Source organism: Saccopteryx leptura, chromosome 6 (genome assembly GCF_036850995.1).
Source record: "Saccopteryx leptura isolate mSacLep1 chromosome 6, mSacLep1_pri_phased_curated, whole genome shotgun sequence".
Classification (NCBI taxonomy): Eukaryota; Metazoa; Chordata; class Mammalia; order Chiroptera; family Emballonuridae; genus Saccopteryx; species Saccopteryx leptura.
Window position 1 is genome coordinate 162,822,963 of NC_089508.1, and position 20,428 is coordinate 162,843,390.

At 49.2% G+C, this 20,428-nt stretch overlaps 3 protein-coding genes across 3 annotated transcripts; 2 read left to right on the forward strand and 1 right to left on the reverse strand.

Moving 5' to 3' along the window:
• The first annotated feature begins 68 nt into the window (after nucleotides 1–68).
• On the forward strand, nucleotides 69–2,294 carry LOC136407697 (SLC35A4 upstream open reading frame protein). The gene is made up of 3 exons (XM_066388034.1): nucleotides 69–155; nucleotides 1,393–1,491; nucleotides 2,097–2,294. Exons 1-3 carry the CDS (start codon nucleotides 72–74, stop codon nucleotides 2,292–2,294), a joined length of 381 nt encoding a protein of 126 aa, XP_066244131.1. The 5' UTR covers nucleotides 69–71.
• Nucleotides 2,295–2,697: 403 nt separating this feature from the next.
• SLC35A4 (solute carrier family 35 member A4) lies at nucleotides 2,698–4,589 on the forward strand. The gene has a single exon (XM_066388030.1). The coding sequence runs from the start codon at nucleotides 2,705–2,707 to the stop codon at nucleotides 3,677–3,679; it is 975 nt and encodes a 324-aa protein (XP_066244127.1). The 5' UTR covers nucleotides 2,698–2,704; the 3' UTR covers nucleotides 3,680–4,589.
• A 2,614-nt stretch (nucleotides 4,590–7,203) lies between these two features.
• Nucleotides 7,204–20,204, reverse strand: LOC136377211 (uncharacterized). The gene is made up of 12 exons (XM_066343698.1): nucleotides 20,075–20,204; nucleotides 19,810–19,895; nucleotides 19,417–19,536; nucleotides 18,351–18,428; nucleotides 18,008–18,090; nucleotides 17,409–17,495; nucleotides 12,732–12,865; nucleotides 11,597–11,805; nucleotides 11,336–11,524; nucleotides 9,268–9,465; nucleotides 7,558–7,704; nucleotides 7,204–7,479 (listed from the first exon to the last, which is right to left on the reverse strand). The coding sequence occupies exons 1-12, from the start codon at nucleotides 20,202–20,204 to the stop codon at nucleotides 7,282–7,284; spliced, it is 1,659 nt and encodes a 552-aa protein (XP_066199795.1). The 3' UTR covers nucleotides 7,204–7,281.
• Between the last annotated feature and the right edge of the window lie 224 nt (nucleotides 20,205–20,428).

The window sequence follows — 20,428 nt, forward strand, 5'->3', positions numbered from 1 at the left end:
TTGGGCTCCGTAGCAAAGAAAGCGCCTCCACCCTTTCCAAAAACGCCCCGGAAGTGCCTCCGCCCTCAACAATGATGGCCGTAACATTGGCCTGTGGGAGGCGGGATTGCGCCTGCGCAACAAGTTCGACAGGGGGGAAGATGGCGGATGACAAGGTGAGTGACCGTGTGGTGCAGTCGGGATGGTCTTCATATCTTTTTAGTCCTGGGGGAAGATGGGACTGAAGAGGTCCATGGGTGGGAGTACCCTTTGTTTTCCCTGGGAGTGGACTTTTGTTCCTGTGGAGGATCTCAACAGTGGCGGGCAGAATAGCGAAGCACTACGCGAGCCAAACGGGATTGGGGATCCCCCATTTGTCCCATCTGGGGGACCATCAGGATCCCTGGTTACTTGCACGCACGCAAACCCTTTCACTCTGATGCACTCCTCACTTTGCTCCATTCCTAGCCTTCGAAATTTCCCCTCCCAAAGACATGTTTTCAGTTCACACGAACACACACTCATTCAGTCACTTGAGCATACACTGAATTTCATACTTACATGCGATCAGAATCAGTTCATTTACTAATACTCCTACAGACAGCTTTTATCCCCCGCCCCACGCGTGTGCATAGTCACATTCAGTTTGGGATGGCCTTGATGAGGGAAGGGGGAGAAGCCGGCAGAATCCAGAGTTACCCCCAAATTGTCTAGGGAACTTCTTGGGACCATTACTCATCTTTGGTCTGAAGTTCGGCGCCACTCACACATTTACTAAGTACTTGCTAGTTCCCTACATTAGGCCTTGGGACTCCATAGACAAGATAGATTGGTCTACACCTCCAGGTAGTTTATAGTTAAGTCATTAGTGCTTTCTCGGTGGGTCTAATTGAAGGTCCCTTAGCTGTCCCTCCCGCCTTCCCTACACACTGCTTACTACACTGCTCACAAAAATTAGGGGAACATGCACATACTCGCGGTACTATCAGCCTTTTGTATAGTGTATTTTCGCCAATGAAATAAAAGTTGGTTTTGCATCTCATTTGCATAACTGAACAACTTTCTTTGACTTGTTTGCTTTTTTGATGTTCTTGTTTAATAAAAAGAATCAAATGCTTTTTTTATTGCTTCATATTCATTTTGAAATATCCCCTAATTTTTGTGAGCAGTATATATAAAGTTCCTGTAGGTAACTGATGCATACCCCATCTGTCACCCCCTCCCTCGCCCCAATGTGAATTCTTGTCTTTTTCAATGCCTTTTTTTTTTTTTATTACTGTCATCTCAGGAATGTATTATATGAAGAGGTTTCTCAGGCTCATGCCATCCCCACTTCCTCCCCAGCCTCTGATAGACTTGAGCAGGGGATAAAACTAGGTCAGTCTGCTGGAGCCGGTCTCTTCCTTGTCCTAGGATTCCCTGCCCAAGCTTAAGGACCTGGCGTTTCTCAAGAACCAGCTGGAGCGCCTGCAGCAGCGTGTGGAAGACGAAGTCAACAGTGGTGTGGGCCAGGTAAGGCTGCATCTGTCCCAGCCCCCCTTAGGCTTCATTGCCCAATATATGCTTTTGAATGGGCGATAGAGATTTATTCAGCAAATAGTTATTGAGGGCCTATTCCCTGTGACTTAAAGGAAAGTTTCTTTGAGCAAATAGCACTTGAACTGGGCTCTTAAATAGGAGTTAACTAACAAGGGGAAGAGGGAACGTTCCAGGCAGATGGGACAATGTATGCAGAGCTTCCACCCAAATGTGGTGGGAAGTGGTAAGGTGAACATGAGGGTGAAAGCAGTTCAGTTTGGCTACAGTAGTGGGAGAGCATGCTAGGAAATGAGAAGCAAGCAGGGGTCGGATTGCTCAGGAACATCTCTGTGGCCTTGTGGCAGTAGGGGCTCTGTGTTTGGAGCCTTCTAACCCCAGGGCTCTGAGACTATGTGACGAGGACTCCTAGGTCCTGTTTCTGCCTCCAGAACCTTGCTTGAGAAAATCTTTGGAGAGAATACTACAGCTTTCCAGAGTAAGGAGGAGCAGGTGGTGGGACACTGTGAGCCCTGCTTGAGTAATTCCTGGTTATAGAAGAGGAGAACCTACTGAGTTTCTTCCTGCATCTTCCTCCACAGGATGGTTCATTTTTGTCCTCCCCATTCCTCAAGGGCTTCCTGGCTGGCTATGTGGTGGCCAAACTGAGGGCATCAGCAGTATTGGGCTTTGCCGTGGGCACCTGCACTGGCATCTACGCAGCTCAGGTATATGCCTTGCCCAATGTGGAGAAGACACTGAGGGACTATTTGCGGTCACTGCGCAAGGGACCTGGCTAGCTCTGGATGCCATGGGGAGCAGGATGAGCAGCTGGAGCCTGCAGGTGGAGGCCTTTCGACCACAGACACCAACTCTGGCTTCCCCGGCTGTCACCCATTTGCCATCTCCAACTTTCCTGCCACCTTCATCCTTGCTTCCCTTCCTGCAGAGGGTGTACAGTGGCTCATCAGCCAGCACCCTGGACTCCTTCCCTCCCTAACCCCATGGGGACTGATCCCAAGACCATGGCTTCTAAGGCCACCAGACCCTTTTCCGCCCCGACTATGGAATTTGCAGCTAACTATAGTCCTCAGTATTTTTTCTGGTGAGGTACTGCGCAGCTCTTCCCTCTTGGGAGCTGGCTCCATATCTTGATTCTTCCCAAACATATTACAATCCTCACTGCTTGTTGGTAGTTACTGGTGTGGGCATGAGTGTAGAGAACGGGGGTGTGCCAGGCCTAGGCCGTCCCAGGAAGGCCCGCTGGACCCTGATGTTACTCCTGTCCACTGCCATGTATGGTGCCCATGCCCCATTGTTGGCACTGTGCCATGTGGATGGCCAAGTACCCTTCCGACCCTCTTCAGCTGTGCTGCTGACTGAGCTGACCAAGCTGCTGTTGTGCGCCTTTTCTCTCCTGGTGGGCTGGCAAGCATGGCCCCTGGGGGCCCCACCCTGGCGCCAGGCTGCGCCCTTCGCATTATCAGCCTTGCTCTACAGTGCTAACAATAACCTGGTGATTTATCTTCAACGTTACATGGACCCCAGTACCTACCAGGTGCTGAGCAATCTCAAGATTGGAAGCACGGCCCTGTTCTACTGCGTCTGCCTCCGGCACCGCCTGTCTGCACGCCAGGGCTTAGCACTGCTGCTGCTTATGGCAGCGGGGGCCTGTTATGCAACTGGGGGCCTCCAGGACCCTAGGAACACTCTTCCTGGGTCCCCTGCAGCAGCTGCGGCTGGCCCCATGCCCCTACATATCACTCCATTAGGACTGCTGCTTCTCATCCTGTACTGCCTCATCTCAGGCTTGTCGTCTGTATATACAGAGCTGCTCATGAAGCGACAGCGGCTGCCCCTGGCACTTCAGAACCTCTTCCTCTACGCTTTTGGTGTGCTCCTGAACCTAGGTCTGCATGCAGGTGGCGGCCCTGGCCCAGGCCTCTTGGAGGGCTTCTCAGGCTGGGCAGCGCTTGTGGTACTGAGCCAGGCAGTGAACGGACTGCTCATGTCGGCCATCATGAAGCACGGCAGCAGCATCACGCGTCTCTTTGTGGTGTCCTGCTCCCTGGTGGTCAACGCCGTGCTCTCAGCAGCCCTGCTGCGGCTGCAGCTCACAGCTGCCTTCTTCCTGGCCACACTTCTCATTGGTCTGGCTGTGCACCTATACTATGGCAGCCACTAGCCATGGCCACCTGCACCATGACTCCTGACCCCAGAGATTGCCCAGAGCCACCTCCCAGTCCCTGTCTCCCTTAGTAACCTGTAACAAGTGCCTTGTGAGAAAAGCTAAGGAAGTGAGACCAGCCAGATGAGTGGGTGAAGGAATACCTGAGACTTGTAGAATTGGTTTGGTTAAGGAAACGACACTTAAATAACTGCATCCCCGAATTATTCCAGACTAAGGAATTAAGGGAGCATCGATACTTAAGCCTGAGAAAAGACTCCATTCCTGATGCAGCAGGTTCTCTGCCTCATCCTGCATGAATGCAGTTGCTTAAAGTGGGGTGTGGGCAACAGTTGGCTTTCTTTGCCTGCTGTGGCCACCCCAGCAGGCCCACTGCCTACCTGCCTGGTGCTGGCTACCCAGCCCAGCTGTGGTGCATGATTCCCCAAATAAAGGATGCCCCACCGCCACCACTGTCCTGCAGGAAAGCCTAGTTGCCACAGATTTCATACCCATCACCTTGACCATTTTGGCAAGCTCACCCTAGCTCCATCAGCGCCTGGAGACAGTGCTCCCTGCTCCCTCCACAGTACTGCTCTCCACACCCAGCCTTAGTTCTGGAAACCCCAGAGGGGCTGGGACTGGACTCATCTCAGGAAATGTTGCCCCTGGGACCTGGCTTAAGCCTATACTCCTGACCTCTTACCCAGAGACCCTCTTGAAGCCCACTGCCCCCTCTACAACTCCTAGAAGTTACTGTCCTTCCCACTCTAGGTCCTGCCCCTGCCTAGGGGTGTCCCAGCTTCCAGCAGCCACGGAAGCTCTACACAGAGTGACCTGGGACCAGGCACAGGGAAACTTGTATAGCTCAATCAGTGTCTAGCTACATAAGCAATAAGATCTTAATAAAGCATTCTGAAGTATAGGCGATTCCTACAATCAGCCTTGATTGTCCTGTCTTCGGTATTGCATAGCTTCTTTCGACCAATTTCATTCCCTTGGCGCCCTTAGTATCTTAATCCTGGGCTAACTTGTAGACTAGGAGAAAAGGCTGTTTTCTCCCCACTGTGCCAGCAGCAGAATTTCCTTTGAGGGCTCCTTGAGACCAAGGCTGTTCTCTGTCATGGGGCTTTTGAAATTTTCCTGAAGTACAAAACTTGGGTCCTGGGGAATTTGGAGGCATCTAGACGAGGCCAAAGATTCTCATTTGCTCTGGATTCCTCACTGATATTGCTGCCTGTCATTGGATGTCATGGCTGGAGGAGTGTCAAGCCTTGCTCCCATGGTAGAATACCTGGTAATAGAAAATTTTTAAAGTCCCAGAGCCCTAGCCAGATAGCTCAGTTGGTTACCATGTCATCCCGACATACCGAGGTTGCGGGTTCTATCCCGCAGTCAGGGCGCACACAAGAATCAGCAATGAATTCATAAGTGGAACAACAAATCCATGTTTCCCTCTCTAAAATAGTCAATAAATCTTAAAAGTCCCAGACCTACTGAAGCAGAATCTTAGGGAGTGGGGTTTGGGAATCTCTTTTTAAAGCAGCTCCCTATGTGTTTTTTGTCTGTTTGTTTTCTGAAGCTGGAAACGGGGAGAGACAGACAGACTCCCGCATGCGCCCAACCGGGATCCACCCGGCACGCCCACCAGGGGTGACGCTCTGCCCCTCCGGGGCGTCACTTTGCCGCGACCAGAGCCACTCTAGCGCCTGGAGCAGAGGCCAAGGAGCCATCCCCAGCGCCCGGGCCATCTTTGCTCCAATGGAGCCTTGGCTGCAGGAGGGGAAGAGAGAGACAGAGAGGAAGGAGGGGTGGGGGTGGAGAAGCAAATGGGCGCTTCTCCTATGTGCCCTGGCCGGTAATCAAACCTAGGTCCCCCGCACGCCAGGCCGACACTCTACCGCTGAGCCAACCGGCCAGGGCCTCCCTATGTGTTTTTTTTTTTGTTTGTTTGTTTGTTTTGTTTTGGTTTTTTTTTTTTTTTTTTTTTTATTGATTCATTTTAGAGAGAGAGAGAAGGGAGGAGCAGGAAGCATCAACTCCCATATGTGCCATGACCAGACAAGTGCAGATTTCGAACCAGCGACCTCAGCATTCCAGGTCAACACTTTATCCACTGCGCCACCACAGGTCAGGCCCTATGTGTTTTTGATGCACACTGCAGATTGTGACCTGCTACTACTTGTTATGTAGAGCTGTAGCCGACTAGACTTCAATTAGAATTCTACCTCTTGTTTATTAGCTGACTCTCCTTAGGCACATACTTAACCTCTCTCTCCTAGCTTTAGTTGCTTTAGCTCTGAAATGGCAGTCAGTGGTACCTACAACTACACTGCTCACAAAAATTAGGGCAGGGGTTGGGAACCTATGGCTCGCGAGCCAGATGTGACTCTTTTGGTGGCTGCATCTGGCTCACAGACAAATCTTTAATAAAAAAATAATAATAACGGGGCCCTAGCTGGATAGCTCAGTTGACTACATCATCCTGAAATGCAGAGGTTGCTGGTTCAATCCAAAGTCAGGGCACATATAGGACAGATTGATGTTCCTCTCTCTCTTATATCAATAAATTTTTTAAAAAATTAAAAAATAGCCTGACCTGTGGTGGCGCAGTGGACAAAGCGTCAACCTGGAAATGCTGAGGTCGCCGGTTCGAAACCCTGGGCTTACCTGGTCAAGGCACATATGGGAGTTGATGCCTCTAGTTCCTCCCCCCCTTCTCTCTCTCTGTCTCTCCTCTCTCTCTCTCTGACTCTCCCTCTCTTCTCTAAAAAAAAAAAAAAGAATAAATAAATTTAAAAAAAAATTAAAAAAATAACGTTAAAAATATAAAACATTCTCATGTATTACAATCCATTTTCTACCGCTCATGTTCATGGTTGTGGGTGGCTGGAGCCAATCACAGCTGTCCTCTGGGACAACACCAAATTTTTATTGGATAATGTGTAATGTACACGGGTCGTTGTATGGCTCTCATGGAATTACATTTTAAAGTATGTGACGTTCATGGCTCTCTCAGCCAAAAAGTTTCCTGACTTTCTCTCTCTCTCCCTCTCTCTCCTCTCTAAAATGAATAAATAAAATAAAAATTAAAAAAAAGAAAGAAAAGCTACATATTTGACCTGTGGTGGCACAGTGGATAAAGCGTCGACCTGGAAATGCTGAGGTTGCCGGTTCGAAACCCTGGGCTTGCCTGGTCAAGGCACATATGGGAGTTGATGCTTCCTGCTCCTCCCCCTGTCTCTCTCTCTCTTTCTCTCTCTCTCCCTCTCTCTCCTCTCTAAAATGAATAAATAAAATAAAAATTAAAAAAAAAAAAAAAAAAAGACAAAAAGTTTCCCGACCCCTGAATTAGGGGATATTTTATTGCTTCATATTCCTTTTGAGATATCCCCTAATTTTTGTGAGCAGTATATATTGATTAGTAGAAGAAGTTAAATGAAATCATGGACATTAGTTGCTTAGCAGGGACTGGTACAATAAGCTGGTTAGTGATGGTATTCATTGCCCATAATAAAGGTTAGCTTGGTTATTGTGTCCCAACTTCCTCTTCCTTCTAAGACCCTTAAGAATAAGGAGAGCGGACACTGCCTCTGAAAGATTCTCTATCATTAGCTTTCTCACCAGGGCAGGGATCCAGCATAACTGCATCCCGCCTCTTTTGCAGCCTGCTGAAGCTGCTGGTTCTGGGCTTGGAGCTCCTGGTTCCGTCCAGCCAGGTTGATGGTGTCTTGCAGGATGCCGGCCAGCAGGCTGCGGTGGCGATGCTCTGTGATCATGGTCTGTTCCTCCCACTGCCCCTGCCAGGCTCGGAATACCTGTGCCCAGATTCAGAGACGGCTGTCAAGTAGCCAGCCTTGTAACCAGCTCAGGGCCTGTCCTCTGTCCCTACTGACCTGTAACACATGGCGTGTCTGAGCTCGCGTGGCCTGCACATGAAGGTCATAGAGGGCTATCAGGTCCTGCTCCACAGTGTCCCGTTCTGCCTGAAGAGCCTCCAGCTGGAGTCTCAGCACTGCCTGCTCCCGGTCCCGTCGCTGTCTCTTCTTGAAGGCCTTAAGTGATAACACAGTCAGCTCTTCGTAACCACAACACATTTGCAGATTCAACCAACTGCAGACTGAAAATATTTTTTGATGGTACTGCTGATGTGTACTATGTAGTTCAGCTCACCCTGGCTGCCTGTCTGAACAGAACATACACAAACGTTTTTCCTTGTCACTATGCCCTATAATACATTATAACAACCACTTAAATAACATTTAATTGTATTAGGTATTATAAATCATCTAAAGATGATTCAAAATATACAAGAGGATGTATGTAAATTATATGCAAATAGTTTGCCATTTTATATAAGGGACTTGAACATTCATGAATTTTGAATTTTGGTATCGACGGGGCTCCTAGGACCAGTCTTCCCTGGATACCAAAGAACGACTTACTCTTTCTTGAATGCCATCTGTGCTCACTCTGTTCTGCATACTAAATGTGTATGACTTCAGCCCTGGCCGGTTATCTCAGTGGTAGAGCATCAGCCCTGCGTGTGGATGTTCTGGGTTCGATTCCTGATCAGGGTACACAAGAGAAGCGCCCATCTGCTGCACCCCTCCCCCTCTCACTTCTCTCTCTCTCTCTCTTTTCCTCTCTTACTTCTCCCCTCCTGCAGCCATGGCTTGACTGGAGCGAGTTGGACCAGGATGCTGAGGATGGCTCCATGGTTCCCACCACAAGTACTAAGAAGAGCTCAGTTGCTGAGCAACGGAGTGACACTCCAGGATGAAAAGAGCATTGCTCCCTAGTGGGCTTGCCGGGTGGATCCCAGTTGGGGGGCATGCAGGAGTCTGTCTCTCTGCCTCCCCTCCTGGAACTGAATTTTTTAAAAAAATGTGTATGATTTCATTTTATCCAACAACAACACTATGAGGTAGTTGTCATTTTACAGATTTGGAAACTGGGTCAGAGGAGTGAGTTAATGTGCCCAAATTCACATGGCTAGTAAGGTATAGAGTTTGAGATGACATGGCTTTCAACGGTTCACCATCATCAGGGGAAAGCCCAAATCCAGAGGCTTGGTACACACTGATCTCTTTAGTCTTGCCTCTGACCGTGCACCTGCTGGGCTCCAGCTAGACAGATAATTTGCAATATCCAGAACCCATTTTGCCATTGCTTCCCTCTTGACCTTTGTTCACACAGTATTGTCGTCTTTTAGAACATGTGTTTCTCCACCCCATCTCCCAAAACCCATTTATATAAGTTTAGTTTCTTAATCTGTTCAAACAAGTTATATATACTGAGTGCCTTTGTGATGAGCACAGAGTGCCCCTGTGGAGCTCAAGTCTAGTGAATCTCTCTGGCTGATTTATTTGTCCTTGAATTCTCAGCTTGGATGCCATCTTCTCTGATCCACTCCAGCCTGGGTCAGGTACACCTCTTTGTTCCCACAAGCTCCTAGCTCCCCTCATGACAGCACTCAGCACCAAGAATTGCCTCATCCATCCCCAAGACACTGAGAGGGCCAATCTGTTTTGATTGGCACTGGATCTCAGCGGCCCGGCACAGTGCCTGGCCCAATGAGAAGGAGCACAGATGTCTTACATGACCCTCCTTACCTTTTCTCCAGCCACTAGGCCTTTAACCTGGTCACCTATCTCCTCCTCTTCCTCTTCCTCCTCCTCTACCTCCTTCTGTTCCAAATGCTTCAGTTCCTCTTGGATCCCTATTTGGTATTGTTCTCGCAGTCTCTGCCTCCGGGCCTGGGCCAGGAAGAACTGCAGAGCCACATCTGGGGCCTGCTGGGCCTAGGTGTCATCAATCTAGGTTCAGCCAAAAGCTTTGGACAGAGGGCACAACATTTCTGGCAGAATTCCATTACCAGGGATATTCCCAGAACTACATCCTGGACCTAACTGGCCTAGGCAGAGACTCAGAGGCCACTGAGGAGAGAGTAAAAGTATTGGCTCTGCCAATAGGTGCCTTGAGGCTCTAAGGATCACATACTCCTAATCCAGCGGTTCTCAACCTGTGGGTCGCAACCCCGGCAGGGGTCGAACGACCAAAACACAGGGGTCGCCTAAAGCCATCGGAAAATACATATATATGGGTCCAGTAAACCTTCAGGTCCTTGATTTGCCAGTAGTTCCCTATTTCTCCCTGATATTGCGGCAGGGTAAGCCAGAGACAATTAGTTTTCTCTATAACTCTGCACCTCTTCATTCCCCCACAGCTTCCCATCTTTCTGGGGTACACGAGGTTACCTGTTCTTCAGAGTCCCTGAGAGGATGCTTTTGGTGGAGCTTAGGTCCTAGAGATGCTCTTCCTTCCGCTAATGAAAATGCAATTAAGTACATTAAAATTGGAGACCCCCAGCTCCACCCCCAAGCCTCAGACACACCTTGGGCTTCTTTCTGGAGGCCTGGGCTGTGGCTTGCTTCTGAATTCATCGCCTGCTGAAAGATGGTAAGAGTGGGAAGTCCACATGCTTCCTCCCAGGACAGTTAACAGATCAGGGTCCCAACTCCTCCTTTTCTTAGCTGTATGACCTTAGATTTTTGAGTCTCCATATTTCCTCATCCATTCCCAAGGCCCAGGGCTGTAGTAAGAAGTTGTAAGTAACCTGACTGGTGGTGGCGCAGTGGATAGAACATTGACGTAGGATACTGAGGTCCCAGGTTCAAAACCCCAAGATCTCCAGCTTGAGCTCAGGCTCACCAGCTTGAGCGTGGGGTCACCAGCGCTGATCCACATGATCCCCTGGCCAATGGTTTGAGCCCAAAAGGCCCGTGGCTTGAAGCCCAGGGTCGCTGGCTTGAGGCCCTCCCTATCAAGGCAGGTATGAGAAGCAATCAGTGAACAGCTAAAGTGCTGCAACTATGAGTTGATGCTTCTCATCTTTCTCCCTTTCTCTGTCTTAAATAAATAAATAAACAAACAAACAAATAAATAAATATTAGGCAGTTGTAAATAATTATGAAATGGTAAAAACCAAGGCAGTGTTCCAGCCACCTTGTGCAAATCATGGAAAATAGCGCCCCCTTCTGCACAAGAGTGGGCATGCATCCTGAGAGGATGAAAGTACCATATTGAGTTTAAGGACTTGCGTATTTTGCACCTATGCTGCTGACCCTGGGACACTCACTTCCCTTTTATGAGCCTTCGTTTGCTCACCTGAAAAGTGGAAGTACAGTGGAATGTCCTCCCTGCTTGAAATACTTCTGTGGCTTCTTTTTGACTTTCAAGATAAAGTCCAAACATCTCAATAGATTTACAAAGCCCTGCATGATCTGGCCCCTACTTTCCTCTCCAATCCTACTCGCCTGACTGTCTTCCTCAAACTCTGTTTTCCAACAAATTGAGCTGCTTGCAGTCCCCCAAATATATCAAGCACTTGCTTACCTCTGAGACTTTTCTAGTTATTTTCTCTGCCTAGAATGTTCATCACTCACTGCTTGCCGCCTCCGCTAGGATTCAACTTCCCATGAAGTCTCCCTTCCCTTTCTTGCCAAGACTTACTTAGAAGCCCCATAGAACCCTGTGCTGATAAGCCATTTAGATACGAAGTAAATGTTTCTCTCTAGCAGATTGTAAACTCCAAGAGGGCAAGGATTTCCCAGGGGCTACACGGCACTGTGCCCAACACATAGTGAGTGGTCAGTAAATGTTTGGGAATCAGTAAATTAATGAGTAAAGGAAGGGCCCCCTCACAGTGCTCTGTAAACAGAGGAGAAGAAGGCAGACATCAGTGGGGCTCCCAAGAGGTTGGATGAAAAGACATACCTGTGGTTCTGGGAGCACCACAGCCTCAGCTTTGACCCCTTTGAACATGCGGCTTTCTGGGCGCTGGATCCAGGCTTTTATCACCTATGGAGAGGTGGTTCAAGGTGGGCTCTGGTTGCTGCTGGCCCAGGCACCTTGAGAACTCACCTTGCTCACCTGCAACTGTCGCAGTTCCTTGCCCAGCTGGCTGAGCCCATCATCTGACAGGGGATCCTGAAGGAGGTCTGAACGGAGGCTCTTCAGGCCAGCCCGGCGGGCTCGGGCCTCTTCTGCTGCATCCCACAGGGTGGGCTTCACTTGTTTTACCTGCATCCTTCTCCTCGTGGCCCCCAAAAGAGCAGCCCGCAGCAAGTTTAGGGAGCTATCTATTAAGAGGAGACTCAGAGTGAACCACTCCCTCCTTCCTCCAGACTCAAAAGCCTACTGCCTACAATACTTTTAATTTTTATTAATTATGCTATTCAAAAAAACAGTTAACACCTACCAGGCTTTTTGACATATGTTTGATGTCCCTGTGCTAAGGCTTTCTGAAGGTACCTCTTTTATCCACATAACATTCCAATGAGGCAACAACTCTAAAATGTTTATCCTGCCTCCCCTTACAGTTTCCAGATGAGGCAACTAAGGTTCAAAGAGTCAAGCAACTTCCTGGTGACTGGCAGAGCTGAAAGCCAAGCCCAAGTCTGTCTGACACTGAAGTCTATGTCCTTAATCATGAGACCAAACTGGCCTGCAAACGTGTTTGTCCCTAACTGCTTTATCCTTGAGTGTGTGAACTGCTCCAACTTGTCTTCCACATTCCATGGGGCCTGGCACAGGGAGAGGTCTGGGAGTGTGTTGGCCGCATGAATGTGTGTCTGTTGATTTTAAAGACAGTCAAAGGGTCAAAGGGTTCTTTATTTGTTTTGGGGTGTTTTTTTCGTTTGTTGTTTGTTTTTTTTAGTGGGTGAATGAGTATAGGCAAGTACCTTTTCTTCTCTGGTCCTCTCTTTCCTCATCTGTAAATTAGCTCTGCCTCATGGGATTTTAGTAAGAACCAGTGTATTGGTCAATGTAAAAATGCTTAGTAAACTGTTGAAAACCTCTGAGGGTGAGGGGTTGGTTGCTTTTACTATTGGTCCTGCCTCTCCAGAATTCTGCAGGCTGGTCACCCTGGAACCTAGCCCTCCAAGAGAGTCAGGCTCTCTCTGGGCTGAGATTGGGGCTTTGGCTGGTTGGGTGAGAGGGTGGGGGCAGGCCTAAGCCAGATCTCAGAGCTTCCCAAAGAACCTCACACTCTCCCCAAAGCCACCTTGAGGGTCCAAGCGAAGAAGAAGGCCACTGTAGTTGTTTCCTTCCAGAAGCCATGAGACGATCCAGGGCAGAGAGCCCTCCACCTTCTCACCAATAACCTTACCAGCCAACACCTGCAGCAGGGGGCAGTCTCTGCCAGAGGGAAGACGGAAGAAAGATGTCCATTGGTGGATTGAACAGGAAACTCTCCCAAATCACACTATGATGGGAGTTCGTCTATTTCCAGTAACTTCTGTGCATCATCAGACAAATCTGCAACCTTGTGTAGATTTTTAAAATCACACTATGTATTTAATTACACAAATGATATATTCTCATAGTAAAAAAATTTCAATTGTCTATCTGACTCTGCACTTGAATCCAAAATATGTAAAGAGTTTTTATACCTCAATAAGAATAAGAAAAAGACAAATAACTCAGAGTAAGGAACTCCAGGGGTCTGTCTCTCCCCAGAAACATCTGGCAAAAAATGGCCAGAATCAACCTTACTAGACCTCTGGGACATAGTCAAAGGTTTGTAGCAACCTAATTATGGTAAGAGATCTTTGTGACCTTTCAATTTACCCTATCCCCAACCTACTCCCCAGCATAGATTTGGTCTTATAGCCAACAGCCCACATTTTTGGTGAGGGGGCCTGGTTCTGGAGGGAGAACAGCAAACCTTGTTCCTAAGGAATTGTGTTTGTCTGCTTTGACTGGTTTGGGTATTCCCAAAGGACCAACAAATAGGGGCTTCCCTTTGTTTCACTTCTCTTGAAACTCTTTCAGGGCAGAGCAGCTATGCCAGAGGACATAAAACACTGCAAATATTGTTTTAAACACATAAACCTCCAAAACATTGAAAGATGAAAGAACAAGAAAAAATAACAGGGTAAGTGATAGATACATGGAACAATTCAAATGAACATTGGGGAGTGAGATTTGGGAGAAATAAGAACTTTGAAAAGTTCTCACATGTACTGGGGAACCTACAAAGCCATGTGCACGCCCAGGGCAGAGTGCATCCTCAGAAAAGCCCTGAGAGGAACATAAGCTCTCACCTCTGTCTAATTTTTAGGCTCAATAAAAGCAGGAAGTGCGGTAGAGCGTCGGCCCAGCATGCGGAGGACCCGGGTTCGATTCCCGGCCAGGGCACACAGGAGAAGCGCCCATTTGCTTCTCCACCCCTCCGCCGCGCCTTCCTCTCTGTCTCTCTCTTCCCCTCCCGCAGCCAAGGCTCCGTTGGAGCAAAGATGGCCCGGGCGCTGGGGATGGCTCTGTGGCCTCTGCCTCAGGCGCTAGAGTGGCTCTGGTCGCAACATGGCGACGCCCAGGATGGGCAGAGCATCGCTCTCTGGTGGGCAGAGCGTCGCGCCATGGTGGGCGTGCCGGGTGGATCCCGGTCGGGCGCATGCGGGAGTCTGTCTGACTGTCTCTCCCTGTTTCCAGCTTCAGAAAAATGCAGGAAAAAAAAAAAAAAAGCAGGAAGCGAGGCTAAGGCAGAGTTATAAATGGCCTGGCTAAGCATAGAAGGAGTAACCACAGCTAATCTGTAGAAACCTGGAAAAAATATTTTTCTTTTCCTTGTTCTCCTTCCCACCCTTCTCCCCACTTCCTCCTTCTTTTTCTCTTTTCTTTATCTCTTCCAATTTTTTTTGTGTGTGTGTATTTTTCTGAAGTTGGAAACAGGGAAGCAGTCAGACAGACTCCCGCATGCGCCCAACTGGGATTCACCCGGCACGCCCACCAGGGGGCGATGCTCTGCCCATCTGGGGCGTCGCTCTGTTGCAACCAGAGCCATTCTAGTGCCTCAGCGCCTGGGCCAACTTTGCTCCAATGGAGCCTTGGCTGTGGGAGGGAAAGAGAGAGACAGAGAGGAAGGAGAGGGGGAGGGGTGGAGAAGCAGATGGGCGCTTCTCCTGTGTGCCCTGGCCGGGAATTGAACCCAGGACTCCTGCACGCCAGGCCAACACTCTACCACTGAGCCAACTGGCCAGGGCCATCTCTTCTAATTTTATTAAGTTTTTGTTTGTTTTGTTTTGATCCCAGGAGTTTGAGAAATTCTATGTCAGGTCACTGGCTAACCACTAAAATCATAGAATTCAGTGACCACAAAGTTGTTTGGGGAAATAAGCAAACAGATGACTCCATCCCACAACAGATAACAATACAAATTCTGGAGAGGGGGATGAATCTGTTTTTCAGAGTTATCACATCACCATATTCAAAATGTTAGCACTAAGGGAAAAGGATGGAGATACAAAAGACCAACACTATGAACAATAGTCTTTACAATCAATACTCAGACTGGCTAGTTTCCAACAACAAAGAAAAGGTATGAGACGTACAAAGAAACAAAAAAGTATGACTCATTCATTGAGAAAAAATAGAATAAACAGGAATTGTCCTGAGGAAGCACAGACATTGAATTCATTAGACAAAAACTTTAATTCAACTATCTTAAATATGCTCAGGAAACAAAAGAAAATGATGTCTCAGTGAATAGGTAGTATCAATAAAAGGACAGAAATTATTTTTTAAAGTAAAAATTTTTTAAAAGCGAAAAGTAGAAATTCTAGAGCTGAAAAGTAAGATAACAGAAATTTAAAATCCACCCTGGCCGGTTGGCTCAGCGGTAGAGCATCGGCCTGGCGTGTGGGGGACCCGGGTTCGATTCCCGGCCAGGGCACATAGGAGAAGCGCCCATTTGCTTCTCCACCCCCCCCTCCTTCCTCTCTGTCTCTCTCTTCCCCTCCCGCAGCCAAGGCTCCATTGGAGCAAGGATGGCCCAGGCGCTGGGGATGGCTCCTTGGCCTCTGCCCCAGGCGCTAGAGTGGCCCCGGAGGGGCAGAGCATCACCCCCTGGTGGGCAGAGCGTCGCCCCTGGTGGGTGTGCGGGGTGGATCCCGGTTGGGCGCATGCGGGAGTCTGTCTGACTGTCTCTCCCCGTTTCCAGCTCCGGAAAAATACAAAAAAAAAAAAAATCCAGCAGAGGACAGATTTGAGCAAGCACAAGAAAGAATCACATCCAACTTAAAGATAGGTCACACAAAATTATCCAGGCTGAGAAACAGAAAGAAAAAAGAATAAAGGAAACTGAGTTTAAGAGACCTGTGGGCTGCCATCAGTATACAAACATGGATAATGGGAGTCCAGAGGGAGAAGAGAGAGCGGGACAGAAAGGATATTGAAAGAATACTGCTCAAAAATTCCCCAAATTTTATGAAAGGCATGATGAATCTATACACTCAAAAAGCTAAAAAAGTTCCTAGAAGGATAAACTCCAAGAGATCCACACCAAGACACTTAATAATAAAACTGTCAAAATCAAAGTCAAGAGAGTTCTTTTCTTTTTTCTTCAGAAAAAGAGTCTTAAAAACAGCAAGAGAGAAGTAACTTATATACAAGGGATCCTCAATAAGATTAAAAACAAGTTTCTCATCAAAAACTATGGATCCCTGGCTGGATAGCTCTGTTGGTTAGAGCATGGTCAGGAAGCGCAGAGGTTGCCGGTTTGATCGCCGGTCAGGGCACATACAAGAACAGCTCAATGTTCCTCTCTCTCTCTTTCCCTTCCTTTCTTACTAAAATCAATAAATCAATTAAAAACAAACAACAACAAAAAACTATGGAGCCAGCAGTAAGATGACATTTTTGTTTGTTTGTTTGTTTTAAAGCTTTTTTTTATTTTTATTTACAGAGACAGAGAGAGAGTCAGAGAGAGGGATAGACAGACAGGAATGGAGAGAGATGAGAAGCATCAATCATTAGTTTTTCGTTTCACGTTGCGACTCCTTAGTTGTTCATTGATTGCTTTCTCATATGTGCCTTGACCGCGGGCCTTCAGCAGACCGAGTAACCCCTTGCTGGAGCCAGCAACCTTGGGTCCAAGCTGGTGAGCTTTTGCTCAAACCAGATGAGCCCACGCTCAAGCTGGCGACCTCGGGATCAGCACTTTAAATATGTCATCTTACGCCTGATCTGGTTTGAGCAAAAGCTCACCAGCTTGGACCCAAGGTCGCTGGCTCGAGCAAGGGGTTACTCAGTCTGCTGAAGGCCTGCGGTCAAGGCACATATGAGAAAGCAATCAATGAACAACTAAGGAGTCGCAACATGAAACGAAAAACTAATGATTGGCCCTGGCTGGTTTGCTCAGTGGTAGAGCGTCGGCCTGGCATGGCATGCAAGAGTCCTGGGTTCGATTCCCAGCCAGGGCACACAGGACAAGCGCCCATCTGCTTCTCCACCCCTCCCCCTCTCCTTTCTCTCTGTCTCCCTCTTCCCCTCCTGCCGCCGAGGCTCCATTGGAGCAACGATGGCCCGGGTGCTGAGGATGGCTCTGTGGCCTCTGCCTCAGGTGCTGGAATGGCTCTGGATGCAACAGAGCGACGCCCCATTCCTTTGGCCCGAATGAAGTGAGGGAAGCAGAAGACTCAGATGCTGCCCTGGACCTCAACAACCAAATTTCTGTCACCCCCCACCCCATCCTCAAAGCTGTCAGACTTACAGTGCTCCTGGGAGCTGCAGGATCCTCAAGGCCCCCCGCCATACACTCTGAGTTCCAGGACCCTGAGGAGGGTCAGGGCCTGGGCGAGACATAGTGACAGTAAGCAGAGAGCAGGCCCTGTGGAGGAGACGCTATGATCAGGCCAAAGGCCTAAGAGGTGGGAGGTGACCAGTACCCTCCTGTCCTCACCGGCCTTCACCCGCTGTGGCCCGCAAGTACAGTTCTGAGGCAGCTCTTGAGTCAGACACCTCCACTTCACTGGCACCTTCCACCACCCTGGAGGAAGGGGAGGTTGAGTTCAGCTCTTAAGCACCCGAGTTCCCCAGAACCTCTGCCTAGAGAGCCCATGAGACTGGACTCCCAAGAGGCTATAAGAATCATGTCCAACACTCCAAGCTCAGTATACCCCCCAAAAGCCTCCCATCTTCATGACCTTATTTTTTGTCTGGTCAGCTGCCTAGTGAGGCAGACAGGGTAGTTGGGCTTGGTCCCATTTTTCAGGTGGAGAAATTGAAGCTCTGCTCAATGAGATGCTTGAATCACCCAGGATGATAACGATTGAGTTGAAGAGGTATAAGTGAATGGGTGAGAAGAGTGAGAGGAAGGGGTATATGGGATGAAGGGAAGAGGGTGAGGAGTCCGGGAGCAAACCTGAGCCCTGTAGGCATGACCCCAAGCTTCCCTCCTCTAGGGTGGCAGTGAGGAGAAACCTCCAAGGGCCTGGTCGGCAGTGTCAGCTCTGCCTTAAAACAGGCATCCTTTCACCCCGTTGGGCCCTGGATACTCACAAGCCCAGAGGGGCCACATCCAGCACCGACAGATTTTCTGCCCTTGGAGAGAGCAGGTCCCGGGTCCTCCCACTGTGGCTGAGCTGCAATGACAGAAACCCAAAACCCGTTACAAACCAAGCCTTTCCTCAGCCTGTAGTTCACATGATCCTCATGCTGGAGCCCTCTGGGCCAAGCAAGGCACTTCAGGCAGGAAAAAGGAGACCCCAGAAAGGCAAGCCTGCACTAGTGAGCAGGAGAATGGAGCTAGACCCTAGCTGTTCCGGCTGCCCCCCAGCCTCAGGCTCTTTCTGCAGTGACCATGGTGGTGGCTTCCAGGTCTCCCTCTCCTCCCGGATCTCACCTGCACCAGGCTGAGAGTACTAAGCACGGGATCAGAGCCCCCAAGAGGCAGAGCTTCCTCAAACAGCACCTGCAGCAGCTAAAGTGGAAAGAGGGGGTTCAGTATGGATGAGAAATGAATTGAAGAAGGGACTGACAAAGAAATATCTTTCAGCATTTCCCGAGGGTGAAGGCTTTGCTGTGCTCTGTTTGGTGTTGGAGACATGATGTTCGGGACAGGAATAATCCCAAGCCACACAGTTCATAGCAAGCTCGACAAGTGGGCAGATGTTTTCTTTTTCTTTTTTCTTTTTTTTTTTTACAGAGACAGAGAGAGAGTCAGAGAGAGGGATAGACAGGGACAGATGGACAGAAACGAAGAGATGAGAAGCATCAATCATTAGTTTTTCATTGTGCATTGCAACACCTTAGTTGTTCATTGGTTGCTTTCTCATATGTGCCTTGACCGCTGGCCTTCAGCAGACCGAGTAACCCCTTGCTCAAGCCAGCAACCTTGGGACCTTGGGTCCAAGCTGGTGAGCTTTTTGCTCAAACCAGATGAGCCCACGCTCAAGCTGGTAACCTCGGAGTCTCAAACCTGGGTCCTCAGCATCCCAGTCCGACGCTCTATCCACTGAGCGACCGCCTGGTCAGGCTGCGGGCAGATGTTTTCAATGGGAGCTGTTGTTTGCTGGGGCAGGGGCTCACGACAAGGCTCTGAGACAGCTATTTTAATTTGGGGGCATCTGGAGGGAAGTCCAAATAAACAAAACTTTCAAGTTTATTATCATTATTAGTATTATCAAGAACTGTGGAAGTTAGAATTCCTTGGACATTTGATCTTTGCACACTACCTATCTCTGACCCTCACCTCATCAGCCCCAGCCTCCTACTTTCTCTGACTTGTCAATAGCTAAATAAGTTGACTCTGACCAAACATCATGTATGGATCACAGGGCTCTCTAGTGGCCCCAAGGAGGGGTACATAGTCCAGCTACAGTGGGGAAAGGAAGATTCTCAAAGGTCCCCTAGAGGAGGCAACACCTGACCTCATGACACCTATACCTGGTGGCTTCTCTGGGACTCACCTGAGGCACGAGTCGGGGTGCCTCTGTTTCCCGACCCTGAAGCAGCAAGGCCACATTGTATCCTCGGCCCACAGAGCCCAGTTTGGGCTGGACTTGTGCCAGCAGCTCCTGCTCTGCTTCCTGTGGAAAGACACGGACCAACCGCCCCCTGACTCAGGTGTCCTGACCCAGCCTGGCCTGACCAAAGGGCTCTTGGAAGCACTTAGCACCCCAGGCCCCAGAGGCCTGAGGGCTCCCATCCTCCTCCCATCACTCCATCAGACCTTCCTACCTGAGCAGCATCAGAGCCCAGGACTCTGTCAAAGACAATGCATTGTTCCTGTGGGTAGGGCTGGGGTCAGCAGTGCCAGTCCCATCTTCCCCTGCCCCACCCACACTTCATCCCATCCCCACCTGAGGCTCCAGAGTCCCTGGCTGGAGCAAGCGGATGCTGTTGGGCCCTTCCAGAAGGAGTGTGGGGTGACAGGTTTCCCCAGGGCCTAAGAAAGGTGGACTTCGTATCAACTCTCATGAGGAAAACTGAGCTCCCAGGACTTCTGAGCCCGGTCCTCAACCTTGGCCTCAGTTTCCTACCCTGAGGTGGCCGAGCCCTCTCCATCTCCCGAGAGGCTCTCCCATGCTGCACTACCTCCGATCACGAGTGTGTGGGCTTTCTTACCCGATTCTCTGCCCTGCTCCACTTCCACCACCACAGTGAGCATCGCCTGCGGGTTCTCAGTGAGGGTCGCCAAGGCTGAACCGACCTGGCCCAAGCCAGCCCCTGCGCTCACCACCTCTCCACCCTCCATGGCTTCATGCCTCTCAGATTCCCCTCAATAATTCATCTCCCTGATATCAGGATCTCTGGGCGGGGCCTCCAACTAATAACTTCTCAAAGGATGTGATAGTTCCCTCTTTTCTCAGTTAGTCAGAACATTGCATAGGATTCTTCTTTTTTCCCTCTTACAAAAAATATTCAATGTATATAACTGTTCAGAGAATAATGAAATGAAACTCCCAGTCCTCAGCTTCA